Source organism: Monomorium pharaonis, chromosome 4, assembly GCF_013373865.1.
Source record: "Monomorium pharaonis isolate MP-MQ-018 chromosome 4, ASM1337386v2, whole genome shotgun sequence".
Taxonomy (NCBI): Eukaryota; Metazoa; Arthropoda; class Insecta; order Hymenoptera; family Formicidae; genus Monomorium; species Monomorium pharaonis.
Genome location: NC_050470.1, coordinates 12567155 through 12580697, shown reverse-complemented (window position 1 = coordinate 12580697; position 13543 = coordinate 12567155). Strand labels below are relative to the sequence as shown.

Below are 13543 nucleotides of genomic sequence, written 5' to 3'. Positions count from 1 at the left end.
TGAATGTAATATATTAACATTATTGCCTCAACTCAAATTAGATTATGAAAAGTATACAAGTTATTTAGTTAAATTAAATATGTTTGTAAGAAATAAACTATCTAATAAAAACTGAAAAAAATTTGATGGTTACATCTAAATAATTCATTTTGAGGAAATAAATGATTATTTGCGATATATAACATTTATTTCAAAAGTAAAATAAATCGTTCATTTGCTATAAATAAACATTTATTTCACTTTATTCAAATAAAGGACTTTTTTCGTTCAAATAAACTTTACGTCTTCTAAATAAATTTTCAAGCATTTTTTCTTAGTTTAATTTTGGGTTGTGAGCATCGAAGCGAGAGTAAGGAGAACCTCGCTTCGTGTAAAACGCTCATTTATAATTATTCTGTTCTACATGGGTTTTCGACTTTCTATGCAAAGCAAAGTCCACTTTACGTCTCTCTCTATACTTACAGTCAAAACTACGTTTATAATTGTTCTGTTTCACATAAGTTTTCGACTTTCCGCGCATGTGATTTGTCCTCCTTCCCCTTTCCCAAGTGCTTACGGGCCGCGATAAAGTCTATAATTATTGTTCTATTTCACATGGGTTTTTAACTTTGTACGAATTTCTGAAAAGAAGACAATACATTTTGCAATATTTTTTTATTAATATCTTTAATATCTATATAATGAACGAAGAGCAACGTTTAAAATTTTTTATAGTTATTTAGAAGGGTGATTTTGATAACATACGTTATAAGGTCAAAGCCATCAATGCAATCTCCATTCGGCATTAAAAAAATATTATAGAGGGATTCTCAAAGTATGAATTGAACTCACTGGTGAGTCGCAAACAATTTTTTAGTTATAATAGGAATTAAAATTAAATTTTAAAATAAGTTACAATTATTAAACGCATATGTAAACATGATTCGATGCAAGCGCGACGTTAAAAACACCAATAGAAGTAGAAAATAAGCGTTTTTTTACACCTTCATTTACTTTATGTTTTTTAAAGAATAGATTTATAAAATTATGTTTTTATATAACAATAAACAAATGAAAGGTTGAAAAAGTAAAGTAGTCTAAAATCTAAATAATTAATAGTCTAAATAATCAATTTACTCCTTGATTTTTTATAAGCCTTAAAGCTAGAGGGGATTATAAATGTTTGCTGTTTTAAAAAATGAATATGATCCGTATATACTTGGTAAACTATGTTTCACAACCTATTTGTGAGAATATAAAGATAATCCGTTGAATACTTCAATAAAATAAATTTTTAATAGTTTTATTGCAACAATGATGCAACTGGATTCGTACATTCTGTGTTTGATCTTAAGATGATTATTTAACTACAATGTCACGAGCGAACTTCCGCATGACGTACTCTATTGAAATTATGCGATCATTATGAATGTAAATAAATAGTTTATGTACAAAGCCAGCGAAGTTCTTTGTTGAGTAAGGATGAAAATAAGAACCGAGGCAGTGTAGAATGTATTTGTTTCTGAGGTTCATTGAATTGCTGGCTCTCCACTTTGCGTCGAATCATATTTTGATTGAAGGACGCCTATCCTCAACGACTTATTATGGCGCGCATTCTTATACAATAACCGTTATTATGATAACCTATGAAAGCGACATGTTAAGAGAAACTGGCAGAAACTCATTTTATGAAATTACATTTTGAAACCATTCTTTGAAGTTAAAGATCAGTTCATGAATTCAAATTATATTTCTCACATCCTATTTCTATTTTCAAAACTTTACATTACTTTTATATGTGAAATAATATTTAGCATTGTCATTTAAATATTTTTTAAATTTACTCCCTAGATTTTAAAGATTAGAAATCTATCAGTTTACAGAAGAAATTTCTATTAATTCCTTATAATTCATTAATTTTACAGGTGATAGAAAACGATAGAAACTGTATCATTGGACTAGGCGAGCTTGTATGTGTACATACACTGCCTATTGAAATGAAAATTATAAGGGCGTTAACTCGACTGCTGGTTGACCCATTTTTGTTCGTAGAGTGGCGACGTCATCTTCTATGTGAATTAACAATTTGTATTTCTGCAAGAGAGAAATAATATATTTAAAAAATAAATTGTGAAATAAATTGTTTTCAATAACCTTCTTTTCTCAATTTGTTTGTACGTACCGTCCTATTATCGCCTGGTGTAGTCATCCAAGCGTAGACCATGTATCCAGGTATGCAAAGCATGGAAGATAACGCTGTAAACCAGCCTAATGCATGTGACCACCATGGATATTCATAATCCAGGTACTTTATAGGTGTCCACTGAACCAGATTGAAGACAAAAACGCCCTAAGTTTAACATTTAAATATTTTTTAATTATATTATGTCAAAATTTTATTGAAATAAAATTTACTTAACGTAAATATAAGAAATAATAATATCAGCAAAATGATATTAAAAATTGATAATCTCATAAATCTTATAAAATATGATATTAAGAAATAACCCATATAATATCAAATATTATACGTGGATTGTTTAAGTCAAACCAGTACTTTTGAGTTTACAAAATAAAAGAACAAATATTAAGGAGCGGAAACTTGCATTTATCTTTTGACACATTTTCTCTGTTACACCCATACATCCATCTCAGCGCCCAACCAATGCTTAGTAAGTCCGGCATAGAAAGATCCGGCATCACGTCTGAACGTCACCATTTTATGACAGCCCGCTTCACTTCGTCATCAGTGCTGAAATGAGGACCTCCGAGGAACTCCTTTAGGGATCCAAACAGAATCCAATGCAGCATGGTACGTCAAAAAACAGATGCAGCTTCCACTTTAGGTTTCGACGTACTCTCCTGCTCATTTTATCTCAACGTTTATTTGGTGTCTGGAAGGCTTTGGCATAGAGGGGTTCGTCATTGCGTCTGAGCAGCCTGCTTCACTTCGTCATAGGTGCTGAAATGGTGACCTTCGAGAAACTCCTTTCCGAGTGATTTTTACCTGTTTGGATCTCTAAAGGAGTTCCTCGGAGATCACCATTTCAGCATAGATGACGAAGTGAAGCAGGCTGTCCCAGAACGGTTCAGACGCGGGCTCTCCTAAAATAGTTTATACGTGATGGCGGGTCTTTCTATGCCGGGGCTTTCCAGGCATTGGTGGGCGCTGGGATGAATGTACGGGTATAGCAGGGGAGTGTGTCAAAGAATAAATGCAATTTTTGCTCCTTAAAATTTGTTCTTTTATTTTGTAAACTTAAAAATCCCGGTTTGACTTGAACGACCTAATATGAATATCCATTTTTTTTCATGATATAAAAATAATATTTTGTATATTGAACGTTTACACATTTTATATACAGATAGATGTATATCGCAATATATAACATGTATATTTATTGATGTATTTTATATTTTTATTATTTTATTCGTACAAATAATTTAAATAATTTTTTAATAGATTTTATAAGATTTTCCTAAGTCGTTTTTTCAAATATATATACTTGTCCAATTGTATTGATCTTGTCCCATTTTTGAATGCGTTTATGTACTTGACATATTTTCTTTGTAAAATTTTTAATGGGTTATCATTTTTTCATTATTTTATTTCTACAAATAATTTCCATATTTTTATTGTTTAACATTGATAGTTCATTGCGTTTTAACGACCCGGGCACGCCAAGTTTTTGCTTCACTATAATCCCGTTAGTTGATTTTAATCATTCAATTATTTGATCATCAAGTCCGTTTATTGTTAAATATTTTAATAAAAAATTATAATAAATAAATTTTGTATAAATATTCTTATAATTGGCGCATTTACTTTATATCATTATTTGTGTAGAGAAGACAATAAAACAATAGGACAGTAAGACAATTTACCTAATATAATAGTTTTTTTTAGGGGCGCGCACATTTGGCGCTTTTTTTAAAAAAGGTAATTTTGTTCGGATATCACGCATTTTGTAGTTTTTATTTAGAATATTATATATTTTTGCAATAAAAAATTATTATATATATTGATAATTTACTATACTTTTAGTAAATTTAGTATAATTTACTAAAAGTATAGCGAAATTTTTTTCTACTATATAACTTCCTGATACTGCATGCTTTGTAATTTCTTATAGAGCTTCTTTCTCTATATTACTTTTGTCAACTTTATATATCATGTGAAACTCGCCGCAAACTCGTCTGCTAACGTCAAAGCATATATTCGACTGCGAACGCGCACTTCTCATCGGATCTACGAGACTTTTCTTCTTATAAGAAATTATTAACCGTACGATTTACAGATATATCACTTAATATTTATTTTTTATTCTGTTAAAAACGATCATATCACGAATGACAGCGATTTATCATATCAATATAGTATACATCAACACTTTATAAGAGACCTGTCACAGATAAATATTAATGCCTTCTAGTGTTGATTTCATGTACTGGACAAAAAATAAAGAGTGACGACGACGTATCTTAAATGAAAAATTAAAAATTCGTTCTTTGCGTGACAATATCTCCACTCGTAGGGCATGTAGAATAAAAATAAAAACAGTTTTCTTATACAAATCAAACCCAAACTTTCGATTGAGCCTAGTTAGAACATGATTCAGCCGTTATTGAGAATCTGATATCGGATGCAAGTCGTCTTTTCGCGTAAATATACACGGGCGGTCTCGCGCTGCGCGTAACACTTGGCGCGAGACACTACCGTGTCTCGTGATTATGTGTAATACAATGTATGTCAAATGTACCTAATATGTCTGTATTTTGTTGTACGTAATATGTACAGGGTGTTACAAAAGCATCGGATTTGCTTAGCACCGTGCGATAGAGAATGAAAATCTAAGAAGAAATGTCTAATACTATTTTTCAATACGGTAAATAGTTTTAAATAAACTTAATTTATCATTGTAATAAGTCAATAAGCGCGGAGGTACAAGAGAAAGTCAGTGACGGAGAATGCGTGAAGTTGACTCCTTGATATTAAAAATTGAAAAATGCTTCTAATGCTAATAATTATTGATAAAATTGTTTGAAAGGCTACCAAAATTTTCAATAGAACTGTCAATTACCGAGAAATATTTCCATTTTGACGGAAAGTGTCACAAATAGAGCAAATCAATCTTTGGAAGCTAATGGTGGACACTTGAGCACTTGTTATAAGAAGCACTTGTTATAATGTTTTATCGTTTTATAATAAATAAATTTAATTACCATTAAATTTTTTCTTACTTTGTCTGATAGACAAATCTTTGTAAGGCCTATAGCAGTAAAATTTTTTTTGGTAATCGACAGTTCTGGTAGCCGCCTGAAGAATTCTATCGATGATTATTAGCACTCGAAGCTGTAAACTGCGGAATAAAAAATTTCTTTAGTTGAAGATACAAATTCGAAAATTTTCTAAGTCTCGTCAAAATGGAAATATTTCTCGATAACCGATAGTTTCATTGAAAATTTTGGTAGCCTTTCAAAGAATTTTATCGATAATTATTAGTATTAGAAGCATTTTTCAATTTTTAATAACAAGGAGTCAACTTCACGCACTTTCCGTCACTGACTTTCTCTTGTACCTCCGCGCTTATTGACTTATTACAATGATGAATTAAGGCGAAACTATTTACCGTATCGAAAAATAGTATTAGACATTTCTTCTTAGATTTTCATTCTCTATCGCATGGTGCTAAGCAAATCCGATGCTTTTGTAACACCCTGTATATGTCTTTCTGTACTCTAATATACATGCATTTATGCAATTTCTAAATACATACATTGCACATACATAATTAGTATAAACTTTGTTGCACGTAATATGTATATACATTGCCATACATTATACAGTTGTACATTGTGTCATAAAAATATACATTACACATACATAATTTGTATACTATGTACGACAAAGTTATGTATATGTAATGTATGTGTGGGAAGGTTGGTGAGGTGAAGTCAATCAGAAGGTCCCACAATTTAAATAAAACGTGTTCCATATTTTCGTCAGATACAGGTGGATAGGTGTCAGTGTGTGATTGTACTTTATGTATCCTTGAGCTCGTCGATACTCCTCGCCGTCCTTGGATGCGGGAAAGTCACGACGTGGAAGGATTAGGTGGCATCCGGAGGTGCTTGAGGACGGCTAGTGCGTCCTAGTCTGAATCGCTGTCCGTCCCGAAGAGCTGTCATAGCTTCTTCTTGAGCCGAGGATGACAGAGTCGCTTCTTCCCAGGTGTTCGGGGAAGCGACTTCGGTATAGTCGGCACCAGCTCGATGTTTGAGAAATGGTGGCGACGGCGTCGGAGGAGTTTCTGGCAGCGTCTACATGCACCTGGTTACAGAACTGCGGTGGATAACCTCTTTTTGGACATGTAACAATTGGACACGGCTCGATTAGACACGCACGATCGGACACGGCACTATTGGACATCGCATTATTGGACACCGCACGATTGGGCACCGTATTATTGGACATCGCATTATTGGACACCGCACGAGATTGGACACACACACACATTTACATATATTTGGAGATTTTTAATACAATTTACATGGGTTAGCGACGGGGTACGTGCAGAGGGGGGACCGAAGACCTCTTGCACCCCCCCCCCCCTCTCCCACCCGTGTGTCTGTGCGCGCGTGCGAAGCATTCTCTATACCACATGGGTTTGCAACTTTCCACGCAAAACAAAATATTCGTAAAAATACGTATATAGACTTTTAAAATTCACATTTTTTTCTGACAAAGCGACATTTTTTTCTGCTAGATGTTTCTAAGGTTAGATAATCTGTTATATGATATATTAATGTTTTTTTACTAGAAGACTGTGCGGTGTTCAATCGAGCCGCGTCCAATCGTTACGTGTCCAAACGTTCTGCGTTGCTCGAATTGCCTGTTTGACCCGTGGCTGGCGACATGGATCGCGGATCTTCTCCGGGGAGAGTTCGATTTACACCAATCTTCACAGGAGATACGAGATTTATGCGGCCACTGTTGACCGGATCACTTCGGGGTACTCCGAAGATATCGAGCGTATATAGGACCTTTACGGTCCCTTTTGACCCGTGGCAGCTTCGATGCGGTAGTTTTGCGAGGAAGATTTCGGAGGTCTTAGAACTCTCTCCGAGTAGGCGGAGGCCCAGTAAAAAAGATCTCTCTCTGTGTAAGCGGAGTGACTCCTTATATCCTTGGCGTAAGCCCGAGGAGCACACTACACAGAGCTGGCGAGTTGACTTTTTGCTGTAGGTGGTCTCTTTATAATGCCCTTCTGTTGTCACCTTACTTACGGGTGAAGCATGCCGCGCTCTCGCTTAGCGGCGGCCTCGCGCACTACTCGCAGCTTTGGCGGTCGCGGCCATGGGTGCGTGTATGTCACACAGTTTTTATATTTTTATTAGAAATGGTATAATGTATGTATGTAAAATATACAGCAATGTATATACATATACATATACATATACATATACATATACATATACATATTACGTACGACAAAGTTCCCTGGTGAAAATGTAAAATTAAAGCGTAAGTCAAATGTAAAGAGAGAGTAATAGAAGCGTTAACAAACCTTTACGCTTTGTAGAAGGTTTGTTAACGCTTCTATTACTCTCCCTTTACATTCGACTTACGCTCCGATTTTACATTTGCACCAGGGTTTACACAAATTATATACGTGTAATGTATATATATATACACGTATGGATATTTCATATTCTATGTATATACAGAGAATGTGAAAAGTATTCTTTTCACTACCACCGCTACGTGACGTTTTCACGTGAACAAAGTGCATTTTCTACTGAATCAAAGGGGATCACCCAAGAGCATGGAAGCAAATAAGATTTTGCCATCGACGTATTATCGACTGAGGTTGATGTGTCAGTCTATGAAAAGGATTGAGAAAAATTAGGACAGAATTATAAAAACTTTTATTTAAAAATATGATATGTAGTAATTATTTCACATACATATGATATGTGTTTTATATACTTTTTATATTTTTTATATATGTATAGAATATAAAATATCCATATATTTATATACATATTTATATACATAGAACATACATAGGATGTTCTAATGTTTAAAAAGTATCTAATGTGTGTACAAATTTATATATGTGATCTATACATATTACATATAATAACGTATATACGGAATATACATACATACAGTGTACATATCATATCAAGAGGCACGTGTACGCGCGCGAGGCATTGCCGTGCCTCTATTTACGCGAGACGCCGTTTGCGAGATTTCGTAGATTATCGGATCTCAATAACGGCGGAAGCGATTGATTTCTAAATAAGCTTAATGAATAGCTTGCATCCGATTTATATAACAAAAGTGTTTTTATTTTTCCGTTACGTGACTTATGAGCGAAGATATCACGATTTAAAGTTTCGCATCAAGAGTAAAATTTTTAAGAATCGTCGTCGTCATCGTCATTATTATCGTCGTCGCCCGGGACAGATGGTGGGGATTTGTACTTTTGCTTTTCGCGCGATAGATGATTTTGAACGTGACAGGGGCACGAGAATTGACAAAAAGTGCATGTTCGTGTCCGCGGAATAACAGAACGAGAAATTACGTGTCTTGATTGGCGGTCGAATCCGCCTGTCGAGGTAATGGGGGGGGGGGGGGAGGAATGTACGCACGCACGCATAAGAGATTAAAATATTAAAAATTGCTTTTTTATAAACGAAGTTATATATCACACACACACACACACACACACACACACACACACACACACACACACACACACACACACATTCAGATGCACGCACAAAATAAAAAGAGAGTTGGTAAATTATTCAGTTTAGCGGCGCCAAGTTTTTGTAGTAAAATATTTATTTATATTAAAATATTTATTTGTAATATTTGTACAAATAAGTATTTGTAAAAGTAGATGTTCTAGTTTGTATGAACATCCATTTTCATAGTTGGCGCATTTTCTTCATATCATTACTTTTGTAGAGAAAATATATTTTTTGTTCTTTTACAAGAATACATTTTTGAGAACGTTTTGTATAAAAATATATTTTTGAGGGAGTTTTTTGCGCGCGTATACTTGGCGGTTTTTTACCCTTTTTAAAAAGGTAATTTTTGTGGGGATATTATATACACTAGCGCAAAGGCAATTTTCAAACGTTTGATTCAGTGTATGTATGTATATACTATGAACCTTCTATGTATATTAACCCGGTTTCATTTGCGCATAATTTCACATTCATTGTATGTATATTACATCAAGAAAGTATATACCTGGAATATGCAATATACCTAAATATATGTACTAGTATATTTTTATGTTTCGTAGGAATGTATTTAATTGTAATAAAGTGATTACGAGTAAGAAATTAATAATAGTACTAATATATAAATGAAATTATTTATTATTATTCTAATAATAATACTATATATGAATGAATTTATTTATTATTATCCTAATGTTTTGTATGGTAGACATGTACATATATGTATGTGCATCGAAAGTGGTTTTCTTCGTAACACTTTACTAGCCACAAAGTCACGTTTAACTCTGTTATCCTACGCAAATAAATAATTATTTTATTGTTTTTGTGCCCCCAGTACATGACAAAAATATCCCTCCCTCAATTTTACAACACTAATTTAATCATATAATTTACTCCACGACCAGCTGATTTTAACTATGTCTAACTTCATTATTTCACCCTCATGCGCGAGATATTACGATAACTTTTGCAGAATTACCAACGCTTTTCGCGAACCTAATCTCGACTAATTTGTCAATTCGTACTCAAAGACCACATTTCAACGCATAGGTAACAAAAAATATCGTGTGTAACATATATGGTGCGGATCGAGTGGCCTTCACTTGGACACGGTACAATTGGACACAGTGCAAATGGACACGTTGCAAATGACACAAAATAATGTACACCGTACATTTCTACGAGTGAGTCCCAGATGCGCACAGTAATAAACGGACACAGCAGGCTGAGTGAAACGGACACAGACCAAATGCGCTCAGACCAAATGCGCACGGACCAAATGCGTACAGACCAAACGGACACAATAACCAACAAACTTACCACATGGGTTGCGACTTTTCGAGCACCTCTCCCTTTTCGGAAAAGTCTCCCCTTGCACTCCCCCCTCCCCCGGTGTGTGTGTGTGTGTGTGTGTGTATGTGCAAAGCATTCTCTGCACTACATAGGTTTGCGACTGTGCGCATTTGGTCCGTGTGCATTTGGTCCGTGCGTATTTGGTCTGTGTGCATTTGCTCTGTGCGCATCTGGGACTCACTCGGTCGCGGCCTAAATGCAGGGTGTAAATCACTAAAAATAAAACATAACACAAAGTATTACTCTTATCTAAGAATACTTATTCCATACAAAAAATGAAAATTTAGTGTAACTTATCTGATTATATAACGCATAGTGTTGTACTAAACTCTTTAAATTAAGCACAGCCGTATTCTCCTCCACGATGTAATCCATGATGTAATATGCAAACTAACTCGCTACTAATCTCGCGCACGTCAATACGTCACTAACCTTGAACTGTCACATCACATTATAGACGTGAAACACGCCGCAGATTACCATTACCTCGAGTCTCGAAGTCTCGACACGCGAACGGCGCGGACGCGAGCGCCAATCATGACACGTAACTTCTCGTGTCCGTGTCAACTCGTAAATAAATAAAATCGTAAACCATCTATCGCGCGAAAAGCAGAAATACAAAATCCCTATCATCTGTCTCGGGCGACGACGACTATAATAATGACAATAACGACGTTTCTTAAAATATTTTTACTTTTGATGCGAAACTTTAAATCGCGATATCTTCACTCATAAGTCACGTAGCGGAAAAATAAAAACGTTTTGTTGTATAAATTGGATGCAAGTTATCTATTAGCCTATTTAGAAATCAACCGATTCAGTCGTTACTGAGATCCGATAATCTACAGAATATCGCAAACGGCGTCTCGTGTAAATAGAAGCACGGCACGCAACGATGCCAGCTCAGAAGCTTTCGCCTGCCTGCACGCAGCGTCCGTGGAGGGGACTCTCACTCTTCGGGTTGCGTCAAGCAGCGGGAGCATCTGCCGTATCCTTTGCTCTTAGCTCCGTCTCTTTCTCACTCGGACCGTCTTCTCAGTGCCTTCTTCTCGGTGCAGGTAGGCTTGCTGGCAAAAGCTTCTGAACAGTGTTGTTCTCGGTGACCCTTTCTCGCATATACGTGTTGAATGTAAGTTCAAGGAAAGTATTTATCTCATATGGAAGAAAGTGCTCTTAGAACTCCATTCTATAGCTCTCAATGTTAGTGTTATTACTGTTATTGCAAGTATTAAAAATAACACAGGCACATAAAAAAAAGTGGTTAGTCCGGCGGACCAGACTAGTCAATCCTTATGTATTTTGACCCGTTGAATCTAAATCTAAGATCAAAATGACTGAATTGGCTCATTTTTTCCTAACCTCAAAAAAAAATTTTTTTTAATGTTGGTCCGGCGGACCAGAATAGTCTATGTATTTTGACCCGCTGAATCCAAATTCAATGTCAGAATTGCTGCATTGACTCATTTTTCCTAACCTCAAAAAAAATTTTTTAAAAATCTTGGTCCGGCGGACCAGACTAGTCTATTTTTATGTATTTTGACCCGTTGAATCCAAATTCAAGGTCAGAATTTCTGAATTGGCTCATTTTTTCCTAACCTAAAAAAAAAACACCTTGTAAAATCAGTTTGGGTCACAAATGCATAATCCGGAGCGTGCAGGCTTGCGTAACCACATTACCCGGGGAAAATTCAATATGTATGACAAGTTTGAGCTTCTGTGAATGAATAGCGTAAAAAATTCACTCCTTTTTTCTATTATACACTCACTCGAAAAAAAGCGGTACACCTAAAATTTATCAAAAAAATCACTGAACTTTCAATAACGATAACTACGCGAGTAATAAAGATAGAAAGGATTCTAAAGAAAGAAATTAAAGCTTCAAATGTCTTTAAGAATCTATTCATTAAAATTTTGCGTGATAATTTTTTACAAAATGGCGTATGACAAAGCGAGAGTATGCGAAATTGAAAAATATTGGTCCGAGTTTGCGACGATCCATGGCGTGAGGCAAGTATCGCAACTTAATTGGATAAAAAGCATGCGATAGAACAGAGTTTCCTCTTTAAAATGCTTTTTTACTCGTCTTGATACGATGATTTTTCGCTGAGATACGCGCATTTAAACTAAAAAATTGCCTTTTTATTCAAATGCGCATATCTCAGCGAGAAATCATCGTATCAAGACGAATAAAAAAGTATTTTGAAGGAGACTCTGTATTATCGTATGTTTTTTATTCCATTAAATTGCCACACTTGCCTCTTGCCATAGATCGTCGCAAACTCAGACCAACATTTTTCAATTTTGCGTGTTTTCGCTTCACCATCCATTTTAAAAAAACGTATCACACATAATTGTGATATAAAATTTTTTTAAGTGGCAGTCGAATCTTGAAAATGCTTCTTGGAAAACCCTGCTAGCTACATTAGGCGCTAAGATATTCAATTCTGAATTTTTAACAATGCTCAATTTTAACTATTGCAAGAATAAAAATTCTGGATTTCGCTAACAACTATGGTATTTTAAAGCTCGAAACCATCCTCGGATTGTGAGCGTTCGACGTATATGTGCATATGTGTTGCGTAGCTGACGAACCACGGAATTTTACTACTCCAGACTCACATTAACACAAACAAATTTGAGTAGTTACGTGAACGAAGCTTCCCCATTAGGGAATTTTAATATTTGATTTTACCACGTAGAAAAAGTTCATTGAGCTTTACCTCCACATTCCGATAGCACACATAAAAATTTAATAAATTTCTGGTAGCACACGTCCCGATATCGCACAATAAAAACATGCATATTAGTTCGATAGCGCACAAAGTAAAAAGCGCATTATCTCGACAGCGCACATCCCGATAACACACATAAAAATTTAGTAAATTTCCAATAGCGCATATCCCGATAGCTCACATCTCAATAGCGCGACTGAGTTCCAGATGCGCACAGATTAAAATGGACACAGCAGGCTGAATAAAACGGACACAGTAACAAAACGGACAGTGTCAATCAGACAAAAATTAATTTGTGCAAAATTTTCAATAAAATTTTATAGGCATGTAGTGTTTACTAAATGTAGTCGAATGTAAACAGAAAAGAGGAGGGAGTGTAAGTGGACCTCGCTACGCGTAGAAAGTCGCAAACTCATGTGGTACATTACAAAGTGTGGCCACACACACACACACACACGCGCGCGCGTGCGGGGGGGTGCAAGGGGGCTTCGCTCCCTCTCCCGCATCTACCTCGTCAGTAGGGGTGCCCTGGAAAGTCGCAAACCCATGTGGTAAGTTCGTTTGTTACTTTGTCCGTTTCGCACTGTGTCCGTTTGTTACTGTGTCCGTTTCACTCAGCCTGTTGTGTCTACTTTGATCTGTGCGCTATCGGAATGTGCGCTATTGGGATGTGCGCTATCGGGTTGTGCGCTATCGAAATGTGCGCTATCGCACCGTGC

At 35.6% G+C, this 13543-nt stretch overlaps 1 protein-coding gene across 2 annotated transcripts in view; it reads right to left on the bottom strand.

Moving 5' to 3' along the window:
- Positions 1–639: 639 nt before the first annotated feature.
- LOC105836910 (sodium- and chloride-dependent GABA transporter 1) overlaps positions 640–13543 on the bottom strand; it is a 365264-nt gene continuing 352360 nt past the window's right edge. For both annotated transcript variants that reach the window (XM_036285958.1, XM_036285959.1), the window contains exons 8-9: positions 2162–2329; positions 640–2073 (exon numbers count right to left, since the gene is read on the bottom strand). In XM_036285958.1, coding sequence (XP_036141851.1) covers positions 1984–2073; positions 2162–2329 — 258 coding nt within the window. In that variant the 3' untranslated portion in view covers positions 640–1983. The remainder of the gene's footprint in view (positions 2074–2161; positions 2330–13543) is intronic.